The 25,914-nt window shown below is 40.6% G+C and overlaps 1 protein-coding gene across 1 annotated transcript; it reads right to left on the bottom strand.

The window, feature by feature from the left end:
- Window positions 1-6,056: 6,056 nt before the first annotated feature.
- On the bottom strand, window positions 6,057-19,238 carry CYSLTR2 (cysteinyl leukotriene receptor 2; the record flags this gene model as incomplete). The annotated part of the gene is made up of 2 exons (XM_081085218.1): window positions 19,072-19,238; window positions 6,057-7,074 (listed from the first exon to the last, which is right to left on the bottom strand). The coding sequence occupies exon 2, from the start codon at window positions 7,071-7,073 to the stop codon at window positions 6,057-6,059; it is 1,017 nt and encodes a 338-aa protein (XP_080941344.1). The 5' UTR covers window position 7,074; window positions 19,072-19,238.
- Between the last annotated feature and the right edge of the window lie 6,676 nt (window positions 19,239-25,914).

Here is a 25,914-nt window from a genome sequence, read left to right as displayed (position 1 = left end):
ATCATAAAGAATTTGGCTTTCATGATGCCACTTCTTAAACAAAGAGGATTAAAGTCATTTGGTCCCAGGGACCCCTGTGTCCACTTGGAAGAGCTCTAGGATGTTGTCTTTTCCCTTGAGGGGCAGGCTCCCTTCTGCCCAGTGCTGCCTTATGCTACAATCATTGCAACCTTTTCAGTTGAAACATGACTGTGATCTATTTTCAGAACATTCAAAATAACCAAATTCACATGCAAAACACACACACACACAAAAACAAATTAGGGGATGACTCATCACAAATAATTATTTGTTTTAATTTAATTTATCGATTATTTTACTTGCATGGCAGACTCCATAAAGGCATTTAAAATATAATTTGAGTAATAAGATTCTATTTATATGAAATATCTAGTAGTATATAATAGCTTGCATTTCTGTAGGGTTTATGGATTTCAAAAGGATTTGACATGTGTTTTCATATTTTATATTGTCTTCATCTTGCAAGGTTAGGCTTGTATTGTCATTCCCATGTTACAAATAAGAAAACTAAGGCAAAAAGAGCTACATCCTTTGCCTAAGGTCACATAGCTGAATAAGACCTGACACTATTTAAACTCTTTATTTAAATATTCTTTCCCTATAAGCATATTTCTTTTTCTGATTTATATTTTCCCTTGAAACAGAACTTAGATAGCTAGGGGCTATTTTGGGGTACATTTAAATTTGAAATGGAGAACTGTTTATAAAAAATGATTTGACTTCTTCCAAAGAGGATAGTTGGAGATCTGCCAGGTTCTGAAAAGAGAATATAAAAATATATTCCATCAGGATCACCAGTGAAGCTTTTAAAAAATACAGGTGATAGGAACCAAGATGGCAGCAGAGGTAAACGCCCGTACTTGCTGCTTCCCACAACCACATCAAAATTACAACTAAAATACAGAACCACCATCACTCAGAACCACCTGAAATATGGCTGAATGGAAGTGCTAAACTAAAGAAGTAAAGAAGACAGCACATTGAGACTGGTAGGAGGGGCGGAGGTGGGAAACAGGTTGGTCCGACAACCACGTGTGCTGTTTTTTTAAATCAAGAGGGAGATTGTCCCTGTGTAGGCCACCCGTGAAGAGCAAGGGGTCCCAGCCCCACATCAGGCCCCCACCCAGGGTTCCAGAACTGGGAAGAGAAGTCCCCATAACTTCAACTTCAGGCTGTAAAAACCAGTGGAGATCGTGGCTGAGGGACACAGAGGCTGCTGGAGACCCAGGTGTTCCTCTTAAAGGGTCGATACACAAACTTACTTGTACTTGTTCCCTCTAAGCTCCAGCGCCAGGCAGCTTTGGGAGTCCCAGATACATACGGGGAGGAACTGGATTGTCTGGCATCAGAGGAGGAACTCAGGGGTGGTTTCCTCCCAGACAGGGGTTCTCACAAGGGTTCCTGTGCTGGTACCTTCTCCCTGTCCCAGGGCTGACTGGCAGCCATATCTGAGTCTTCAATAGCCTGGCTCACACTGTTTACTCTGCCCTGGTTGTTCACAGAGAGCCCTCTCCAAGCTGTGTTTCTTTTATCTCTCTGTGGATTTGTGTGCCAGTGCCATACTCTTTTTATTTATTAGAGCTTTGAAATACATGTTAACTTTTTAACAAGCCCTTTCTTGTTATATTTCTCTTTTTGACTTTTATTAGGCTCAACTAGCTGCCTCTATCTACTTGGGGATGAAATGTCCTCAGAGGAAGAATTTCCATTGGCATATTCCCTGGATTACCCCCGCTTTCACCCCATTCTCCCCTGATAGAGTCTCTACTTTCAAGTCCTTTCCCAAGAATAAAAATGAGTTCTCTATGGAAAGCCACCGCCTTGCCTATCTCTCCCTCCGAACCTGTTTTGGGCCAGTTTGCCATTATTTCTACTTCAGAATAAATTGCAAATCAGCTTAGTTAAATTCAAAATAGAGAATTGGTCATATAAAGCACAGTTTCAGTATCACAGTTATACTAAAGTTTACACAACAAAAATCCTTTCTCCCAGTTGAACAATTTATGTACTTGCTTGGGGGTACCTAACCTCTCAAACAAAAACAAATGGTGTCTGAAACCCTGGACGGTTTTCACTTTGGTAAATAAAGAGTCCCATTTTGTTTTCTTCCTCAAGGACAACATTGTTGAGAAAATGAGATGCTTCACCCTGGCTAGCAAATGTCTTGAAAAAAGGAATAATAAGTCATTAAGTGCTCTCTCTCTCTCTCTCTCTCTCTCTCTCTCTCACACACACACACACACACACACACACACACACACACTACAGACTTAAGGACACTAATAAATCACAACCCCTGCATTACTGCTCATGCCAAGGGCCTTGGTTGCTCTCAGTTATTTCCAGTTTTATATGGACTATCTTATACTTAGTTGTTAAGTTGTTGAGATTTCTAGTTGTCATTTGAAAATCCCCTATAACTTCTTCAAGTGCAGCATCTTTCCACCTTCCTTGGCTGCAGGGCCTGCTGCTTAGGTACAGGCCATGCCCAGCTGTTCTCTTTCCAACTCATTGAAGGGCAGGATATGTGGCTGGCTATTCTCTTTCCAACTCATTGAAGGGCAGGATATGTGGCTGGCTATTCTCTTTCCAACTCATTGAAGGGCAGGATATGTGGCTGGCTATTCTCTTTCCAACTCATTGAAGGGCAGGATATGTGGCTTCTGCAAGCCTCATTTACTTCTTTTCCAGCTGAGTGTTCAATGGTTTAACCCAAACCTCAACTCTAATTGTAGACTCATATCATCCTCACTCAGAGCAATCCTTTCTTTCCTGATTTCGTTTAGAAGCTGAGTGTGTGATCTGAGTAGGTCTTACCAAAAGGAAGCTTATAACTTTTGCTAGTTGAGTTGGGCAGGAGAGGGTCTGATTCTTCTCCTGGATACAAGTAAAGAAGTATGTAGCCCCAAGCTGCTTGCAATCAGCTTTTTTCTTGATGGGCCTTGGCCATGGAACCAAGCCAACATCTGGAGAGGGAGGCTCACAGAACCCTGACTGAATAGAGCCAACTTCTTTTTGTTATGTTTCAGTTATGTGAGATAATGATTATTTAAGCCACTTGGAGTTGTGTTTTCTGTTACTTGCAACTAAAAAATATCCAGATCTTTCAAATCTCATCTTGCCCCAGGAAGTGACACCCCTCCCATGGCAGAGGTGGGTGGGCATCCCTCAGGGTTCCAAATCCAAGTCTAGTCCTTTTCTGCTTTTCTTTCTCCTGTCAGTATTCAATTTCCATATCTGGGGGGATTTCTTTTTTTCTTCCTCATTTAAAAAAAAGACAACACAAATAACTAATTTGAAAATTTAATTCTAACTTAATTTTTATTTTATTTCAGCAATACATATTTGCAAGTTACACAGTTAAATAGTTCTTAAAAGGAGAAGAGAAGTTTCGACCCTATCCTCTCACCTGCAACTTCTCTCCAGAGGTAATCTCTGTCAGTTCTTTTCACTGTTTCTTCTGGACTTCAGCTCCTATTGCTAAATAAATTTTTATACAGTTATTTATTAGTTTCTAGCTTTAGTTATATATTCTCTGTGATATGAGATGGGGATTTAGTTTGCTAACCCCTCCTCTGCTACATACAAAATCCTCTCCCCCTCATTCCTAAAAAAAAGTTTGTCATAATATTTTGTTATTTATATTATTCTGTATATAAATATTATTCACAGCTAAACCATGCAGTATATTATTTCCTTTCTTTAAAAAAAAACAGGTTTTCCCTAGTATTTAATAATTGCATTGTCTTTTCACTTGCTATTTTTCTATCTATCTTCACTAGTTCATCCTAGGCTCTCTAAGAAAAATATAAATCGCTCCAATGTTTACAAATCAATTTGTTTCTTGTGTGTGGTTTTTTGCTACATACCAACATGCTGGGAATTCTTTCCACCTTTCTCCTGTGTTGGATTTCTTGTTTCCTACACTGTTATGTTTTCCTCTATCCTAGTTTAACCTGCTATTTTGGAAGAGCACATCCTCCATTAGATTTCTGATCAAAAGTGCAAAGGTGATAACAAATTTGAGACCGCTCATACTTAAAATGTCTCTGTCTATCTTCTCATTTATTTGTTGGTGTTTTCCAAGTCTGACCCTTTTTCTCCCATGTGTAGTGGTCATTGACTATTCATAATTAAGAGTGAGACTAACATGTTAATAAATACTCGACAATAGGGCAAGCCCTGGCTTTTGGGTTGGGGAATCCCCAACAGTCTGTGTATGTTGATCTTTTTTCTTGGGATGCACAGTTTTTTTTCATGGGAGGATCCTCCAGGCTCCTGTCTTGACAGGCTACAAGTCTGTCATTATTCTGGCTGCTGAGTAAGGGAAGGGTTCTGGGGCTCTTGTTTACCATGAAGGCTTTGATGCATTTCCTCCCAAGCTGTAGAACACCACCTCCCTCCCACCCTCCACTGTGCCCAAAGTTAGCAAATCAGAAGAGAAAACCTCCATCTTCAGTCTTCTCATAAGAGTGAGGAAGGATAGATGCCTGCTTGGAGAAGAGAACTGTTATTCTGATTCTCAACCAATCTTCCTAGAGGTTTTCAGGAGTAACAGTGGAGGAAGCAAGCACCCAGCCAACCAGTCAGAGAGGTTTTTAACTCTTATGATCTGTGTGAACTTGAACAAGTCTCTCGATTTCTCTAAACTTCAGTTTCTTCATCTGTAAAATGGAAACACAGGGCTTTGGTGTGAGCATTAAATGGGATCAGTGAGTGTGAAGTGCCTGTCACAGTCTGCCCAGCATAAAGAGGGCACTCCTTTGGACATACAGTGGTCATGATGGTAATAGTTGTAGTCCTCAGCTTTTCTACAATCTCAAAAGGAAAGCCGCCGAAACCGGTTTGGCTCAGTGGATAGAGCCTTGGCCTGTAGACTGAAAGGTCCCAGGTTCGATTCCGGTCAGGGGCATGTACCTGGGTTGCGGGCATATCCCCAGTGGGAGATATGCAGGAGGCAGCTGATCGATGTTTCTCTCTCATCGATGTTTCTAACTCTCTATCTCTCTCCCTTCCTCTCTGTAAAATATCAATAAAATATATTTTTTTTTAAAAAAAAAAAAAAGGAAAGCCACCCTACTTATGTTCTGCCAAAGTTTTAATAAAATTTCAGGGTATCACAACCTTTGCAACTTGTCCTCCACGCCGCCCTCTCTGAGCGCCCAACCAAACCTTTAGAGCCATCTCCTCCATTTTGACCCCCAACCCAATGGATTAACACGCAAGACTGAAAACTTCAGTGAAGTCAGTCAGAGCCCAAATCTCCAAAGTAAAACTGGTCCCCCTTCTCCCTCATTCTACGCAATGCCCTCTGTCTTTCTCTTATTTTCTCTCTCTTTCTTATCACTCCTGGCAAAAGAGAAGAGAAAAGAACCTTCCTGCCTTCAGTGTGCTAGAGTCCCTCTCCCAGTGCAAAGAGAGATTCCTCCTTCCCATCCTCCTCACCAGTTCTCTCGTGCCCTTGTCCTTCTTCCCCATTTTTCTCTCACTGCTCATTGGGACCTTGACTCTGGCTTTGTGGAGGATAGTCTTTCTCTTCACAATCAAGGTCTTTTCCCTAAATTCTTAGGATACTTTTTTTATCTGCTCTGGACCTCCAGCAACTTTGTTAATTGGCTATATCTCAGGGGGGATTGACTAAGGAAGAGGAAATGAAGGAGCTGGATAAGTTGGGGTTATCTTAAAATTAAGAATTTAGAATACTTGATGGGCCATCTAGTACAGAATCTGATGAAAAGTAGCACCCACTGTACTTGGCATTTGGTCTCTGTCTGACACTTCAGATTGCAAAACTCTAGTAAAGAGTGTCCCTACTATGTTCCTCATGTGCCTCAACCACTGAAAATGCACCTAATGAAATTTTTGAAGTAGGTCTTACTAGCAAAAGTCATGGTGAAGTAAATGTTGGGAAATAGCCTTTGTTGGGAATGATGTAAATACATGGTCACTTGGAAACTACGTTTTAATAAAAGTGGATAGAGAAAAATATAAGAACAAACCTCACTTAATAATCTCTTACATTCTTATTTCCTTTTTCAACCACAGGCAACAAGAAAGCTGCACTTCGTTCTCTGTGCATGCCCTTTTCTGAATGCAAACCTTAGTCTGTCCTTAAAATTCTCCCCAGCGAAATAATAAAGCAAAGGGTTGAGGCAGCTATTAGCAGCTGCCAAGGCCAGTGTGATGATCACAGCTTTTTGCAGCCTGTCTGTGCATGTACCCACTTTCCACACAACCAAGTGGAAGGTTCTCAGTACGTGATAGGGCAGGAAACACAGGAGGAAGATGATCAAGGCAATGACGATGGTGACAAGCGCCTTCCTGTGAGAAACCCGCAGCCCCGATTTTGGGACCTCCACCTTTAACAGGGCTCGAATAATCAGCAGGTAACAGATGCTGAGCGTGCAGAATGGCAGCAGGAAGCCCACCACTAAGGCGATGTAGTTCATGATCTGCAGTTTAACAATTTTATTGAAACTCAGCTCTAAGCATGATGTGACATTACCCTTCTGCTCGGAGCCATTCTTCAGAAGCACTGTTGAAGAAGCCATGATGAGGGTCCATATGATCCCACATAGAACCCAGGCACTTCTGATGCTAGTGACATGGAGGAGCCGGAAGGGGTGAACAGTTGCCAGGTAGCGCATAACACTCAGCACAGTCAGGAAATAAATGCTGCTGTACATGTTGACATACAGGGAGTAAGACATAATCCTGCAGGCCAGGTCCCCAAATATCCAATCGGAGCCTCGGAGGTAATAGTCAACCCTGAAGGGCAGTGTGGCTATGAACAAGAGATCAGAAATGGCCAGGTTCAGCATGAAAATATTCACAGACGTGGACTTCTTATAAGGCTGCAGAAAAACATATATGGAAAAGCTATTTCCCAAGGCTCCCCAGACAAATATTATCAGGTACACAACAGGATAAAAATCCCTCTTGAATTTTCCAATCAGGCAGTCCTTGTGGCTGTTGTTATTGCTGAAGGTGTCATTGGGTTCCATTTCTGATATGGAAGTGGATAGAGGCAAAGACATAAGTTTTCTCTCCATGCTGGATTAAAAAAAAAAAAAAGACATAAAAGTTACTTCCTGCTCACTGCTTACATATTTCCAGGTTTTAATGAAGTGTGGAGAAATACTAGTTTTTCTTTGAAACATAAATCAAAAACGTATTAGCTAATATTTACTATATGCTCCATTATATTTCATGATAAAATTCTAGGATACAGAATATACATTAATTCATTGGATTGGAGCTGAAGCCTCAGACTTGAGAGACTTTTGGCCTAGTGTCCTTGCTGACGTGAATGACCTGCAACACTGTGGCCTCAATCTACTGGACAGCAGACTTCTGATCACCATCCATGGAAGACAGAAGGAAGTGGCACAACATTTTTCAAGTGCTGGAAGGAAGGCTCTACCAACCTAGAGTTCTATATTCAGCAAAAACATCCTTCAAGTGTGAAGGCAAAATCAAGACATTCTCAGATTATAGAAAGCTAAGAGAATTTGTTGCCAGCAGGCTCACTTTAAAGAATGAAGAAAAGAATTCCCCAAACAGAAAGGAATCAATAAAAGAGGGAGTCATGGAATATCATAAAAGAAGAAAGAACACAATAAGCAAAAATATGGGTAAATGCAATAAGACTGGTTCTTGGAAAAGATCAATATAATTGACAAACCTATAGCAAGATGAGCAAAAGAAAAATAGAGCCAACACAAATTACTGTTATCAGGAATAAAACAGGGGACATCATTATAGGCACTGGAGACATCAAAAAGGTAATAAAGAAATAAGGAAATACTATGACCATCTCACAAACATAACCTTGACAACTTCAGTTAAATGGATTAATTACTCAAATAATCCAAATTATCCCAATGCACCCAATATGCAATAAGTAATTTGACTATTAAGAAAATTAAATTCTTAATTAAAAATTCTCAAAATAAATTGCCAATACTAGATGGTTTCACTGAAGTATTCTACCAAACATTTAAATAAGAATTAACACCAATTCTATACAATATCACCCAGAAAATAGAAGAGGAGGATACTACCCCGATTTATTTTATGAAAAACCTACACAAGACTACAGATCAATAATCTTTATGGAAATAGATGTAAAAATCTTAGCAAATAGATTTTAGCAATATACAAAACAATTTTTTTACACCATGATGAAGTAGGGCCTGGAGTACCAGGGCCAGAAAGAGGAGTCCCCACAATAACTGGCTGTGAAAATCAGTGGGGATTCTGTCTGGCCCGTTGAGGCCGAAGGTTGTTTGAAACCCAGGCATCCCTTAGGGCCTGCAAACAGACTCACTCACTTGCAGGCACTTACCCTAGGCTCTGGCGGAGGGACAGTGGCTTGGGGAGTGCCAGAGATGTACTGGAGGGACTAAATGGTATGGCTTCGGGGCAAGGTAGGGAGGACAGCTGCCATTGTCCCTGTGTTAAACCTTCCTCCTACACATCCAACAGGCAGCCACCATCTTTCTTGTGTTGAGACCTCCCCTCAGATGGCCCAATCTGAATCTTTTCAAAATTGTGCATTAACCCACCTCAACAAAATGCCTGTGCTGAGGTTTTTACCACCCTATCATTAAAACCCAACACTTTAGGAGTGGGAACAAAGGCTAGGCCTATCCTGGATAAAAACAGTTTCTTCATTTTCTCCAAAGGCATTCCAGAGTGCTTAGCAGGACATGTTTGACTTTACTAAAGGAACCTGTGAATAAAGACTCATTTCTGTTGTGGTAAATAATTCTTAAACTCCCAATACCAGTATAGTCTTGGTCTCACTGGGATACTTCTCAGGAGGATAGCAGGTTTACACCCACCTGTCACACACTAACTTAGCCTGTGAAATCGGGATCATTGTTAGAGAATTTTAGAATTTTGAACCATCAGCTCTTCAGTGAATCATCACAGAAACCTCTGGAAAAGGTAAGCACTGCTAAGTGAGAGAACTCTCAGGACTAACAACTGACTCCCAGGTGTGCCGACTGTGCAGTCAGCTACTACCAGAGTTGAGACAACGCAACTGGAAAGGATCATCCAAAACTCATCTCTGACCCTGGAAAAAGCCATAAATTATATAACGTCTCTGGGAGTTGACAAAGGTTCTTTCCTTAATCAAACTCCAGCCAAGCTCCTCTGAGCTCTCTTTTCAACTAGGATTCCTTGGCCTATAAAGACTCCAATAAAACATTAACATAGCTCAAGGCCGCGTCTGTACGATGACCCTAACCTCCCCTTCTTACACAGCCTGAGAAACTCAAAGCTGTCAAAAGAATTTACTGTGTGACCCAGCTAACAGCTGAAGATTGACCCCTGCCTCCCAGCATCGATGGGAAGGTAGGAGCCTAACATGCATAACACCAGTTAGCAAACCTAGATGCATTTGAAATAGACCAAACTTCCCTTACAACTTTTTATAATTTTTCAATTCCCTGACCTACTGAGCACTGCCTCTATTTATTCATTCTCCTTTGAAAACATTCAGTTATCTCTATAAAAATCAAAACTGAGTTCAGTTCTTGTTGGACTCTTTTCTCTGTTGCAATAGTATATTACTGATTAAATCTGTCTCACTTTATCTGGTGTCCAGCTTTACCTGTGAAAAAGCCTAGGTTTAAATGTAAATTTATTAGGCAGAGTTGTCATGGATAATGACATAGTCCTTAATTTCTTCTTAGCCAGTCAAAGAGAAATTTATGTAAGAGTAAACACCTCTTATTACAACTGCATAAATACTACAGAACAGCCCATGACTAAGGTGGGGTGTTGGGGAAGATTCCTGAATATACAGAAAAGAACAGGTAGATTTTGGGGGACATATTTTTGTTGTCTGGCTTCCTGTTTTTCAGAATCTGTTTTAAGAATGAATAACCATTTTTGTGTCTGCAATGTCTTTCTTTCTTGAATCTTACTCCCAAATTACTTAACACAACCACAAATCCTATAACTCCTCACATCTTCTTACTGAGACATCCCAGTTTCCCAACATGTACATTCTCTTTTGATACAATAAAACAATAAATCCAACTTTATTCAACTACAGGCATGTTCCTAAAGCCCTTGGACTAGAAGACACTGACTGGGAAAATCCATGTAATAATCTAAAGAATAAAAAAGCATGGAAAAACATTAGTTAAATTAACCTACCAAAAGGTGGTTTGTAAGTATATTTCTGATGCAGTATGGATGTTTTTCAATCCCCCTACAGAGATCTATGTGAAGATGTGACTTAGACAACATTGTTTGCATATAAATTATGTAAAAAAAACACACAGCATTTTTTTCTTTAACTTAGCAATTCCAAAAGTATCTTCCAAAGAATATGAGTTACATGAGATGTGCTATAATGTGGCCTCCATGTTTAAATCAGCCTGAGAAACACAGCACACTCTAGAATTCTTCCCTTGCAGATCCATAAGCCATGTTAACGGCTCTGTGGGGCTCTGAAGGGGGAAAATGTCTGATTTATACAGAGTAGCCTTCCTTTTTCTTTTTTTTTAATTCTGAATACTTTTTTTGCACATTAACACATACTTCTATCCCACATAACTAAATGTGAAATGCTGATGTTATTATAAAATATATCTGGAAGACAATTTTGATAGACAAGAAAGAAAAAACTCTACCCGCCCACCCACCACTCCCCAATGGGCCAAATCAACAAGCAAGTGTTCAAGTGTTTGGAGTCAGGAAGCTCTAAGCACTTTAGACTAAATCAGAATTTTTGAGCATCCATTACTTCATTTATAAAATGGAGATTGTATTAGTTTCTTAGGGCTGCCTTATCAAAGTACCACAAATTGGGTGGCTTAAAACAACAGAAATTTATTCTCTCACAGTTCTGGAGGCTAGAAGTCTGAAATCAAAGTGTTAGCAAGGCCATGCTTCCTTCTAAGTCTCTAGGGAGGAATCCTTTTTTGCTTTTTCTAGCTTCTGGTGTTACCAGAAATCTTTGTCATTCCTTGGCTTATAGATGCATCATTTTAATTTCTTGACTCTGTCACATAATGTTTTTCTTATGTCTTCCCATTATCTTCCCATTATGTATTTTGTGTCTCTGGGTCTTGTCCTCTTCTTAAAAGAATACCAGTCATTGGGGCAGAGTTCATCTAGTTTAGTATGATCTCATCTTAATTAATTAAATCTGCCAAGATCCTATCCTCTATAATAAAAGGCTAATATGAAAATTGTCCCCTCGACTGGGAGTTCAACCAGGGATTGGGGCCAGCCAGCCAACCTCATGAATCCCCTCCCCACTGGCCAGTCTGGCCCCATTGGCCCCGATTGGGGCAGGCAGGCTGGACCCCACCCATGTACGAATTTGTGCACCGGGCCTCTAGTTTCTCAATAAAGTCACAATCACAATTACCTGGGTTTAGGACTTGGACTTAACTTTTGGGGGACATAATTCAACCACAACAGTGATATATAACATCTATTTCATAGAGTTGTTGTAAAGACTAAATGAGAAAGAGAGAGTGCAGGAGCACTTCACAGAGTACATGGCACTGGTAAGTGTTCCCTAGCTGCTTCACTCTCTTGAATAGAAAATGATCTAGCTTCAACATCTGTCATTCCACTGACCATGAGAATGAGTTGATGACCTCAATTCTCACATTCATATAGGGTATAAAATGTAGATTTCTCGCCCTAGTCAGTTTGGCTCACCAGATAGAGCATCGGCCTGCAGACTGGAGGTTCCCAGGTTGGATTCTGGTCAAGGATTGTGGGCTCGATCCCCAATAGGGGGCATGCAGGAGGCAGCCAATCAATGATTCCCTCTCATCATTGATGTTTCTATCTCTCTCTCTCCCTCTTCCTTCCTCTCTGAAATCAATAAAAATATATTTTTTTAAAAAGCAGATTTCTCTTGGTGTTTGCTAGAAAAGCATACTCTACAAAAATACTGATTACTCTTAGATTATTCTGACATATTTATGATGAAAAGCTCTCAAAAATCACTCTACTCCTTTACTCTGAGTCTCTTGCCTCCCAGGAATTTTTTGATGACCCATCTTCTTATGTCTCTCTGGAAGAGTGAACTATGGATTGTGAACTAGAAAAGTGCAATTAAGGGAAAGTAGAATCCCCCATTATAAATACACAAATCAGAATTTTGGGTTAAAAATTTGTTGCATATGAGTTTGGTTTCTGTAAATTGATTTCTTGAGGCTTAGGAGTAGACTGACAACATGAAATTCCTCATGTACAGAGCTGAGGGTCATATCCTGTTTCTGAAATGACCAAGAGCTTTAGTGCTGATTGCACTGATGGTGGCTCTCTCCTTTTGATCTGTTTCAACAGCGAATCTGAGGTTTCTATGTGGGTTATAAGAAGAATGGTGAGGACATTAGCTGAATAAGAAGCACATATTCTAGAGCTCATGAGACAGAACAAGGCTGCTGATACAGTTGAGGGAGATAGCCATGAAGAGACCGGAAGTCTGGAAGCCTGACTTGGGAAAGGGAATACAGAAAATCAGAAGCTTGGAGAGAGTGTTTTAACCAATTTCACAGAGAACTGAAGTTTCTATTGGTTGGCAGGACCAGGACAGATGGATCAAACCCCAAATCAGAAAGGACAGTGTTGCAATGCTAGAGTTCATACAGGCAGCAGGCACAAACCAAGTCTGTGAGGCAAACATGGATTTGGATTAGATGTCACAATTATGTGACAGCTCTGGATGGGCATAGCACTAGAGCAGGGGTGGGCAAACTTTTTGACTCGAGGGCCACAATGGGTTCTTAAACTGGACAGGAGGGCCGGAACAAAAGCATGGATGGAGTGTTTGTGTGAACTAATATAAATTCAAAGTAAACATCATTACATAAAAGGGTACGGTCTTTTTTTTCAATAGTTTTATTCATTTCAAACGGGCCGGATCCGGCCCGCGGGCCGTAGTTTGCCCATGGCTGCACTAGAGTCAGGGTTAACACACAGAGCCTAGGGGATAGGAAACAAGGCAAGCGAGTTAAGACTGGTATGTGACCAGCCAGATAAATTTTCATGGAAGTGTTCTATTACAAAAGGGCTTTTGTGAAAAGGATGGAGACCTGTCCCTATGGCCATATAGAACCTCTTTAATCTAAAGAGCCTGACCATAGAACCTGGATTGTGACAGAATCCTAAAGAAAACTAAGAGGCCAAGGAAACGTCTGAATTAGTACAAATAGACTTGAAAGCAATCAAGTCCTTAAACTTTTCAACCATGAAGACCACCACTTCTCCCATCTCAAGACCAACAGGGCTTGTGTATTGTAATGAGAAGGCAGCCTGGGGTGTGGCAAACCTTTAGGGATGCTGTCAGCTACAGAAGCTGGGGGAAAGTCCCTTATCATAGGCAGAGCATGGGATCCAGCAGGCATGACTCACAGACAGGGTCATCAAAAAAGATGGTAACAGGTGGTCCACTAGGGAGTTGAGGGGTGTGGGGGATCAAAAACAGACTCTAGGGATTCCTTGAACAACTGGGGAGGAAGGAAGAATTCATGGGGAGGTCAGTGTGCAAGCAGCCAGACCCTTTACTGCCGAGCCACAATACAAAGAGAGGACTTTAGACCTGAGAGAAGGCCAGGCCAGTGCAGGCTGGTCCTAAGTCTTGAAGAGCCCAAATGTTGGGCAAAGCCTTGGACACAAACACTCAGACCGCAAATGCTAAAACAGGGGTCCATTTCCCTGAATGAGGTAGAGACCAAACCTCAGGCACAAGAGCGATGCCCAATTTTAGAGTCAATGCACAAGATCAGATCAGATCATACCCAAGGGTTACGCTGAGTCCCAGAGTTGCTTCATTTCCTCTGCCTGAGGTTAGGATTGGTTCTGGCTCCCCCTCGGGCTGCCAGAAAGTGGAAGTGGTGGATAACTGCCAAACTGCCAAGGTTGCAGGGAGAAAATAACTACAGAGTCTGCTTTGAATACAAAAGCCTCTTAACCCATGTAAAGCTAAAAAAGGAAACTATACAAACACTCTTCCTAGAAGCTGTATTTAGCTAACAGGCACAGGCTAAAAGCAGGGCTAACTCAACCAAAATTCCATTTAGTTCAACACTTCCTCTGGAGAAACCTCTGAAACATTGTGATGGTTCCTTCCAGCCAACACAAAATATATTTGACTACACTACACTGCAACCTTTCACTAGACTGTATTTAAAAAGAAAGAAAGAAAGAAAAAATCACTTGCTAGATGTGGCTGTAAAAACCAGCCAGTCCAATTAAGTATGTGGTAGAAAGCTGAGAAATATATGAACAGGTAAATTAAAGGGAAATTTGGAAATAAATCAAGAGCATAATTTCTATTGCCTTAGAGAGAGAGGAGCGAGTGTGCATAGCTTTCTGTGCTGACAGTGGGCTCGGGACAAAGAAAGAATGAAGGCTTTGTCTCCTGCAGCTCTACTGGTAATAAAACAACAAAGAAGAAACAGTGAGAATCAGCAGCAGATGGAGGTGCCATACTTCAGCTAAGGATAAATCCAAATGTGCTGCTGGGCCAGTTGAAACCTGAGGAGGGTGAATAGCTTGCATTGATGCTGAATGTTTTTATGATCATCGCAAAGCTGCAACTGTCCTGAACCTCACAGATGTTATATTCCTTTTTACTTAGAAAAAAATATATTTTTGATGCATTGACAGGAGAACTTGTCGCAGAGTCCTCCCTCACCGTCAGCACTGACTGGGACTGTGAACCCATAGATGTGCTCACATTCAGTTCCCAGATCTGGGTTTGTGATCTGCACTCTGAACCTCAAGACGGAGGCAGACACACTAACATGGACATACCTAGAAGAGCAGCAAGTGATGTGCAATTAGACAAACAGCTGCCGTGACATTGTGGTAAACTGCTAAAGGACAGATAATGTTCTGGAGAATCAAGGTTGGTGCAGTGTGCATCATCTTTACAAGGTATATTAGTGGTGGCATTTTGTGCAGAGCAGTTCCTAGGTAAAGGGCAGCAGCACTCATTGGAAGGAGAACTGGTAGACCTGCCATGCCAGCAGCTTCCCTGATTGCTACTAGGTGATGTTCTGAGTCCTCTGTTTGGCCACTGTTTCTGGGCCTTTGAACTCCCACAAGGAAAATTCTTCTAGTAAAATTGACATCAGGGTCCTTGTCTGTCTGACCTCATCAGCCACCCCCACTATCCCTTACTGCAAGTCCCCCAGCTTTGGCCAAACCTGCCTAAGGACTCTGGGAAAGCATGCTTCCTCTATCAGCCCACCTCCACCTCCACCCCCACCTTCACTTCCACCTCAAGCCACAAATGCTTGTATATTTAACAAGGAGCTATAGCCAACCTGTACTGCATTTACTCTGTGGTAGGCACTCTGTGAAGATCTTTTGTATATTAACTCAAGTAACCAGGATGGGTGAGTTCTTGGGCAATTATAGACAGAGGTAGCTGAGGACCATGGTGGGGCTCTAGTGGGGGGTCCACAGTCAGGTGAAGATGAACAGCTAGTGGGCTGAACAGTCAGGAAATGGAAAACCGTAAGTCCTCAGGCCACGGAAGTCAGGGAAGGAGTGGAGGTCCAAAGGCAAGACATGAAGATCAGATGAGAAAAGAGAGAAGAATCAGCTGCTGAGCAGTAACAAATGACCTTAGCCTCCTTATGTATAATTCAGGGTCTCTGTGGTGGGGGGGATGGGGCAGGGCAGCTATTGCTGTGCATTAAGAAGAGGGAGATGAGATAGAAATGACAACAGTGTGCCCAGTGCTTTAGGGACGTTAGGCATAAAAGGACAAGGAAATAAAGAAATTTGAATAGGTCTCGAAGTTAGAGGAAAGTAGCATTTGATTGACCACCTGCTATGCATAGTGAATACATTCTTTCATTTACAACTCAAAATAATCCTAAGGGACTATCTTTACTAGCCTCCTTTTCAAGGTGAGGAAGCCAAACCTTAAAGAGTAATGGTTACACAGCTGGAAAGTGAGTGGGTGGGAAGCCAAACTAGGTATGCTGGGCTTCAAGTACAGAGTACATTCTACTCTAGTGTGACTCAGGAGTATGGAGTTTGAAGAGACAGGAGGAGAAATGAACAGAAGAAAATGAAGGCACTTGGGGGAGATGGGCTGAGAGTAAGAATCACGGTGTCTCCAGAGAAAAGAAGACTGCATCTTCCCTGGCTGACTCAAACTTCTCCTCCAGCAAGAAACCCTTCACAGTGGCAGGGCGTGAGAATCTCCTCTCCCCTCATTGTGGTCACTTTATCAACTACTGCAACTTGACCAGTTTCCTGTCCCTGGGCTTCCACAGCCCCTCCCCCCACTGTCTAATCAATGCTAACCTTTTCATTGCTAAGTTCTTTGATCCTTTTATCCCCACTAACTACTCCCCCCTTAAATCAGACTTTCTCTTGGTCTCCTCGACATTGCGTTCTTGAATCATCTCTTATTGTTTGGCCAGTCTTTCCTTCCAGGCTGCTGTTCTCTTTGCCTGTCCCCTAATGGTTGATGTTTTCCAAGGTTCTCTCCTTGATCCTCTTTCCTTCTCTGTTCTCATGCCCTTGCATAAACTCATCAACTTCTCTGGCTTCAGTTACCATCAAGGCCCCTAAATTAATCAGGCTCCTTCAGCTCTTCCTCCCCACCTCTGGATTGCAAGAAACAGTTCCATTGCATGTTTCATAAATGCTTTAAATTCAAAATGCTCCAAGTTTTTTTCCCAACTGCAGCTCTCATTTCTTTGTAAAAGCTTCCAGACTTAGCTCCCTGAAGTTGTGCAGAGAAGATACAACCCTCTGGATTGGAAGATTCTACATGTTTGTACCTCAAAATCCCAGAGGCCCCAGATTGCTGAACTAATATGCCTCCCTCCCCCAAATAGGGAAGTATCATTGAGTGTCTAGTTCTTGAAATCCAAGACCGCTAGCTCAGTCCTTAGTTGAAATAGGCACCAAATGTCATGGTAGAAACATAAAGCTTTGTTGACCTTTCTGGCCTCCTGGGAACAGTCTCATGCTTTAAGAATTGTTGCAAAAGGATAAAGTGAATGTAGTTCTTGGAGATCAAAATAGAAATGTAGACAAAAAGAATTGAGATCACAACATCTTTTGAATAAGGAACCGAGCTAGTGTCCAGGCTTCCAGAATTAATGGGGGCAGGACAGTGAACCACACAGTTCCCCATTTCTATGGAGTCGGCAGCTTGGATCATTCTGCTGCTCCAGTTGTCTTCCCTGCTATCTCCCGCAAAGTTCCTCAAAATGCCCCAAAGTGCACCACCAAACTAACGCCCCTTTGCCTTCCTGATATCATGTTTCCCCAGGCCTCATAACTGTAAAATCAACACCTTGGGCCCATTAGTAAAAGGGATATTTGGAGAACTGCTGAAAACCAGTAGGTGTTTAATAGTTATGGCTCTGGAAGTTTCCTGAGAAGGGAATTCTTTAGTCCACTTTCTCTGTCCTGCAGAGCTTCTCTTCAACAACTCTGGGGCCCAGAGAGACTTCTTAGCCAGACCCCTGGGGCCTGATTATTCACTCTGCAGGATAACTGCAGTTTCCCCTCTTGGGTCTCTGCAGAGTTTTATTGTCTAATATTTGTCCTCTGGTTAGGACTCCACATTTGGACGTTGTAAAGCTCATAAAGCCCTGTCCTCCCAGTACCCAAACAGTGCTTGACTTGTTTTGGAGCTTAGCAGACAGAAAATGTGCTGTGTTGCCCACGGTGTTACCACGGGATCCTAAAGTAACCTGAAGCCCCTAAGAGACAGTTTTTGTTAATAGGACGTATGAGCCTATAATGCTGATTATGAATTAATGTTATAAAACTATCTCAACCAATTTTTGTCATTTTTCTAGTGCACTTTATTAGTGCAATTTACCTTATTAAGGAAGATTGGAGGTATCTATTATTAACCCAATTTCTGATCTAAGTAAGGCTGCAGAATCATTTGCATTTGAATCTTGATTCCCAATTCTCCTAATTTCAAAGACAGAAGAAGAAAGGTAGTAGATCAGCAGGTATTATCTCAGAGGCCAAACTCCTTCCAATAATTCCTAGGGATTGTGTCAGCAAAAGGAAACTCCTCTCCCCCGCCCCCCCCCCCCCCCCCCCCCGCCAATCAAAGTGACTAAATGACATGACTCAGGGGCTCCCAAAAGCCCACTAATTCAAATTAAAACCTCCTCTCTTTCCCTTCCCTCCTACCTAGGCATTAAATTCATTTATTAGAGCAAAAGAATTATTTACAAAGGTAGCTTGTTAAACATCATATATTTCCTAGAATGATATAGAGGTATTGTGATATCATGAAAACGCTTGGTGAGTAAATCCCAACAGGATCCAAATCCTGGCTCTTGCCAACAGTGTGAGCATTAGCAAGTACTCATCCTCTTGTTGTTCCTGAGAAACCTAGAGGAGGCAACACAGGTGAAAGCCTCCTATAGAGCTACCCGAGCCTGGCACATCATATACACCCAACGCATTATCATTCCTGTTGCAACCTCATGCTGTCCAGGAAAGAAATGCCTCAGAACTTTTCAGAATTCTGGGTATAAAATACATCTAAAGATAGTAAAAAACAAGCAGTTAAGCAGAGAATGTTTCCATATGTCTGCAAAACTTGAAAAACAGAGAATTAATTGCCTGGGAAATGCCCCCAGGCAGCTGCCAGTAGCCTGGGATCAGTGGGCATCTGAAACTATAGAGGAGAGGGCAAGGAACAAAGCAAACTGCCAGCTTTCTCCTCCCCCAGACCATCCTGCTGCCCAGTATCTCCTGGCAGACCTGGCATCACTACCCACCTGTCTCCGTGAGGTCCTTCTGTCACAGGGGCCAGCTCAGGGCTTTCCTAGTCCCGGTGTGGTCTCACCCCCGGACAACAGAGAACAGTCTGTCACGCCCAGCTTCTACTCTCACTGTTCTCAACGCATTTTCTACATGGTGGCCGGAGTGACCTCTCCAAAATGAATACCTGACTACTTTTCTGCTAACAAGGAAAGCCTCCTTCAAACATCTCAGAGAATTTATAAGGAAACAAAGTTATTGCTAAGGTAAACTCAAAATAAAAAGAAATCAACTTACCTTAAGGAATCTATGATGCCTCCAAGTACTCTGTAGGCAATTGTGCTTTCTGTACTAGAGGTGCAAACGAGGCAAAAGGCATCTCTATAGTTTCACAAGATGACACTTACATGACACATATGTTTTTCTCATTATAAAAATCCTTTTTATAATGTACAGTACACTATAATGTACAATAGCCGTGGACTGGGTCCTTTTCAATTCTCCCAGAGTAAGTAATCTTTAAAGTTCCAGAAACAAATAGGCTCCTCTCCTCCCTCCTCCCTTCCTCTCCTTCTCTCCACCCTTTTCCTCTTCCTGTCCCTCCCTAGCCTGTTTTCCCCTCCCTTGTCCTCCACCTCTCCTGTCTTCCTTCTATTTTCCCTCAGATCTGCTTCCTTTCTTCTTTGAAACTTCTCCTTAAAACACTGAAGACACAAAAAGCTTCCGTGCCTGGCCCTGGCTTTTCCTAAAGACCCTTCCAACTTTGGGATTCTCTGGCTCCAACTGCTCAGACCACATTACTTTCTTTGTCAAAAGGGTGAACCCATACTCTCACCAAGTTATCAATCCAATAGGAGAAGTTTTCCTGTAAATATTGTCAAAGATGGTACTATTTTCTCCATGGGTCAATTAATATAAAGAGATTAATAGGTTCAGCAGAGATAAACATATGCTGTTAACTAAAGTCCACATTTATTCATGAATTAATTTATTTACACTTTCCCATTTATTCTTAATGGAGCCATGTACTGGGTTTTCTGCAAGAACTCCAGCCTTGGGCATTCTTTGTCTGGTAAAAGGATGAGACCCTCACAGAAGTTAACTACGATACAAAGAAGGCAGTGGGTAATATCCAGAGAAAAGCACAGAGACAGTGCTGCATTTTCTCACGGGGCTCTGATAAGGCTTTAGAGCAAAGCTGAGCAACCCAGGCAAATGCTTGCCTTTCTCTGCATCATCCAGCTTGGACACTGCATTTATCCAGCGCTCATTGGGTAATTGCACTAGCTGAGCCCCTGTTAGGCTTTCATCTTCCAGGCTTAGCCTTGGGGAACTAGCACACGTCAGATGTCTGGTCTGCAAGACAAACTAAAGAAGCAGAAGTCCCTGAGCCTGGAATGAATACACACGAGATTTTTTTAAATGTCCAAGATGATCCTGACACACATCAATGGAGTCACATTGCAAAAGTATAACAGCTTTCTTCCAGACCAGGTGCTACTTAGATGATAGGGGTACACCTTAGAATGCCAGGTGGGTAGGGAGGCAGAATATTAACAGATCCTAGGCTAAATTTTGATACATTTAGAACATTCTGGAGTCTCAATGTCTCTAACTTTTAACCACTATATCTTGGAAGCAAATCAATTTCTTTAAAGCATTAGTAAATTGAAATTCTCAAGAAGATTCTCATCTCTACAGTTTATGTGAGTGAGGTGGATGACAGAAATTTCTAGAAGTCTTATATTTCCCACAAAGCACTCTTGCATTATTAATACAGTGTTAAAAGGGAGATTTAGATGGTTTGTCTGAAATTGTACCTTTCTTTCCCTTGATTTTGTATTACTCCCAGGTATGTGTCAGAGATAGGGAAATATTTCAAATTACTTAGGTCAGTTGTTATTGTGTTGGCCATTAGAACAACTTGGGAATGTTTAGGAAAAAAGAAAAGTAAGAAACTACTATAAGATCACTGCCTTACCTTCTAAAGTTAAATTTCCCCTTTTCTAGGGGTAATTTTCTAATCTCCTCAGGATCAGCTAGAATAGAATGTGCAGCTAGAGTAGAAAACCACTGATTTAGACTCCAAAGGGGTAATAAACAGGTTATAAACATATGCTCTCACATACACTTTCCCTGTCATTGTGCCGCTGAGTAATAGCAATGAAATCTACAATCTCAAATTTAACCTCCTCCCCCCTCCCTCCAAAAATAAGACTCTGAATGGAAAAATACATCTTACATAATAAAATGACCCATTTATGAAAAATAGGAAAGATGCTATATAGCCCAAAATGAAGGTATAGTAAAGTACAATAAATCCTTTTAATGTAATATTGTCTGACAATATTAAATTGTGACTATCAATAATTTATGACCATGTGAAAAAATAAATATAAATATATCTATTCCATCTGAACACAACTACGAAAACCAAACTAAAGTTATACACAGAAACACACAAAAGAAAAAGAATGTAAAATTAATGCCACACACACACACACACACACACACACACACACATCAATGGAGGCTATTTCATCTGTGGCATTTGCTTCCTTACACTTTTTTGTACTTTCTTAATATTTTCTAAACTACGTATATGGTAAGAAACAATTTTATAGTCAAACAAAAGTGACTTATTTTTCAAAAATAATTCTTCCGACTATGTCTAAAGTGACAAGCAAGGTATAAGTCTTAACAATGAACAAAACAAAGATAAAAATGCTCACCTGAGGTTTCTTTCTTTCAAGTGATTTAGCGTTCGTCTCTTCTGTCTCTCCTGCTTTCCTCCTCCAAGTAATTCAGCTTGCTCATTTAAAAGAAAAGTGAAACTGTGAGTTATACTTTATGAACAGTGTCAGCCAATAGCAAGAGAGTAAGGAACTTTTCAGTCAGTGGGCCATCTGTCCTTCATAGAAACTAGGTGTGGGTGTTGGTGCTGGCTTCCTTCTCAAAAAGGGGAAAGATTTCCAGTTAGGAACTACATCTAAAAGAAGAAACCTAGATGAGCTCTGACTCTCTAAGGACTATTTTTATCAGCATCTTTTACAACAGATCAAGGGGATGTGATGGGCTTGAGTCAGTGGTTTTAAATGGCTTTTAGTTCTCTTAACTGGTTTTAGTTTCCATGACAACAGTAACATCAATATTTTAGACTTAAGTATACAGCACTTTAGATCTGTTTAGAGCACTTCCCATCACCCACTTGCTTTATCAACTTACTTGCCCTCAGGCAAAGACCTTACCAAATCTGCTGAAAAATGCTTCATGGAAGGCTACCGAAGATTGCTTCATTGCTCATGTCAAAGGTTCTTTCTTTCTTCATCTTCATCTTCCTTCCCCTAGCGCAGTGGTTCTCAACCTTCCTAATGCCACAACCCTTTAATACAGTTCCTCATGTTGTGGTGACCCCCAATTTCATTGTTGCAAATTGAACATAATTAAAGCATAGTGATTAATCACAAAAACAATATGTAATTATATATGTGTTTTCCGATGGTCTTAGGCGACCCCTGTGAAAGGGTCGTTCAACCCCCAAAGGGGTCGCGACCCACAGGGTGAGAACCTCTTCCCTAGTGATTATACAATGAATCAATGCCACTTTCTTAAAAGTTTTACTCCTTATTTCTCTCATTCTCCTGGTTCTTTTACTACCCCATTGATTGCTTCTTCTTTGCCTCTTTTTCTGATGCCTCTTCTTCCACACCTTTTCTAAAAATGAGCTTTCCCCAAAAGTCTGTTTTCTGACTGTATTCTTTTATCTATGTCTACATTACCTACATATGGCCAAATTTAATATGTCTAATACAGAGCTTATCTCTTCCCCTCTCAAGCATACCTTCCTCCATCAAACAATACAATCAAATGTCACCACAATGATTTACCCATTGATCAGTTTATAAACCAAGAAGTCATCTTTAACTTCTCTCATTCTCTCACAGCCAGAATTCAAGCCAAACAATTTCATTTGCTCTACCTGAAAAATATTTCCCAGATCCAACCAGTACTTACCTCCCTATTCTCATTAAAAATACTCACCATTTCTAGGGTAGGATGTAGTAATATTAATCAAGAAATAAAAGGCACCCAAATTGGAAAGAAAGAAGTAAAATATGTCTGTTTGCAAATGACATACTATTATGTAGAAAACCCTAAAGATTTTACACACACACACACTGTTAGAACTAATAAATGAATTAGGCAAAGTTGCAGAATACAAAATCAACACATAAAACTCAGTTTCATTTCTATACACTATCAATTATGAAAACATTGAAAAGAATAAAATATTTAAGAATTAACTATAGAGAGAAGATGGTGGTTAAATAGGCAGACCTTTCTTGCACCTCCTGCCAGGGCCAGACTGGAAATAGAACTAAATTTGGGAACATTCACCCAGAATTACCAAGTGAGATCCAACTGAGAAGAGACTTATATTAAAGAAGGACAGAAAACACTTGGAGACTACACCTGCACAACAGCTTGCACAACGTGGTTGGGGATGAGCCTCACAGTCAGCCAGGCTGAGAAGAGACTCCTCCAATGAATGGGACAATGACATTCATGACCCTATTAGAATAGGAGAGCCCAAGTAACTCACACAAGGGACATCTGTAGAGCAACCAGCTCACAATATCTAAGAGACTGCACCACTGGGTCCCACAAAACACTTACAACATAAGGCCACCCCACAAAGACTGGGATAGCAATTTGATCTGATACATAGAAACAAATACAAAGGGACAGTAAAAATGGGGAGCCAAGAAACAACCCTCAAGTGAAAGAAAAGGAGTAAACTCTAGAAAGAGCTAAAGGAAATAGAGGCAAACAATTTATCAGATATAGAGTTCAAAGTAATGGTTATAAGGGTGCTCGAAGAATTTAGTGACAATTTCCAGAAACTTAGTGGGAATTATAACAGCATGAAACAAGAAATAGGAACCATAAATAAGAATCAGTCGGAAATGGAGAATAACATATCTGACATCAAGAATACACTGGAAGAAATCAAAAGTAGATTAAATGAGGCAAGAGACGAATCAGTGACGTGGAAGACAAGGTAAAAAAAAAAACCATGCAATTAGAGCAGCAAAGAGAAAAAATAATTAAAAAGCAGGAGAATAGTTTAAGGGAACTTTGGGACAATATGAAACGTAACAAAGTCTACATGCCATAAGGAGAAGAAAGTGAACAAGGAATAGAGAACCTGTTTAAACAAATAATGAGAGAAAACTTCCCTAACCTGGTGAAGAAAAAAAGTCACACAAGCTCAGGAAGCACAGGGAGTTCCAGTCAAGATGAACCTAAAGAGACCCACTCCAAGACACAATCAAAAGAGCAAACATTAAAGAATCTTAAAGGCAGTAAGAAAGAGACAGAATGTTACCTACAAGAGAGAACCCATTAGAATGTCAGCTGATTTCTCAGCAGAAACAATTCATGCCAGAAGGGATTGATATGAAGTATTCAAAGTAATGAAAAACAAGGACCTGAAGCCAGGACTTCTCTGTGCAGCAAAGCTATCATTTAAAATTGAAGAGAAAAATAAAAAGCTTCCAAGACACAAAAAGGTTAAAGGAGTACATTATTAACAAACCAGCATTTCAGGAAATATGAAAGGGTGTGCTTAAAGAAGAAGAAATTAAGAGAGACGAACATAGGTATAAAGAAAAAAATGCTAGTAAATAAGTACCTATCAATAAAAATATAAATTGATGAAATGCTCCAATCAAAAGACATATAGTAGCCCTAACCAGTTTGGCTCAGTAGATAGAGCGTCGGCCTGCAGACTGAAGGGTCCCAGGTTTGATTCTGGTCAAGGGCATGTACCTTGGTTGCGGGCACATCCCCAGTAGGGGGTGTTCAGGAGACAGCTGATCGATGTTTCTAACTCTCTATCCCTCTTCCTTCCTCCCTGTATAAAATCAATAAAATATATTTAAAATAAAAAAAAGACATATAGTAGCTGAATGGATAAGAAAACATGTCCCATATATCTGCTGTCTACAAGAGACCCATCTCAGAACAAAAGATTCATGCAGACTGAAAGTGAAGGTATGGGAAAAAATTTCCATACAAAGGAAAATGAAAAAATAAAGCAAGGGTAGTATTACTTATATGTGATAAAGTAGACTTAAAAGCAAAGGACATAACAAGAGACAAAAAAGGCAACTAGATAATACTAAAGGGATTGATACAGAAGAGGATATAACCTGGTAAACACATATGCACCCAATATAGGAGAACCTAAATATATTTTTTAAAGCTCTTGGAGAAATTTAAGGGAGAGATTGACAAGAATATAATCATAGAAGGGGACTTTAACACCCAGTAACATCACTGGATAGACCTTCCAAAAAAAAATTAACAAGGAAATAGAGACCTTAAATAGTACACTAGGTCAGATGGATCTAATGGACATTTACATAACATTCCACCCCAAAGCTGCAGGATATACATTCTTCTCAAGTGTACATGGAACCCTCTCAAAGATAAGCCACATGTTTTTTGTTTTTTGGTGTTTTTTAAAAATATATTTTATTGATTTTTTTTACAGAGAGGAAGGGAGAGGGATAGAGAGTTAGAAACATTGATGAGAGAGAAACATTGATCAGCTGCCTCCTGAACACCTCCTACCGGGGATGTGCCCACAGCCTAGGTACATGCCCTTGACCAGAATCAAACCCAGGACCTTTCAGTCCACAGGCTGACACTCTATCTACTGATCCAAACCAGTTAGGGCAAGCCACATGTTAAGACACAAAATAAGTCTTTATAAGTTCAAGAGGATTGAAATTATATCAAGCATCTTCTCAGATCACAAAGGAATGACTCCGAAATTAATCACAATACAAAAACATTCAAACACATGGAGTCTAAATAGTATGTTATTAAACAATTAATGAGTTACCAATGAACTAAAGGAAGAAATAAAAAACTCCCTGGAAACAAATGAAAATGATCATGCAAAAAAACAAAATCTATGGGACACAGCAAAAGCAATCCTGAGAGGGAAGCATTATAGGCCTATGTCAAGAAATAAGAAAAAGCTTTAATAAATTATTTAACACTACAACAGCAACAAAAATTAGAAAGAGAACAACAAGAAAAGCCCAGAGTAGGTAGAAGGAAGGAAAT

The sequence above is a fragment of the Myotis nattereri genome, assembly GCF_964212035.1.
Source record: "Myotis nattereri genome assembly, chromosome: 2".
In the NCBI taxonomy this organism is placed as follows: Eukaryota; Metazoa; Chordata; class Mammalia; order Chiroptera; family Vespertilionidae; genus Myotis; species Myotis nattereri.
The sequence above is the reverse complement of the archived record's forward strand: the minus strand, read 5'-3'. Positions and strand labels throughout refer to the sequence as shown.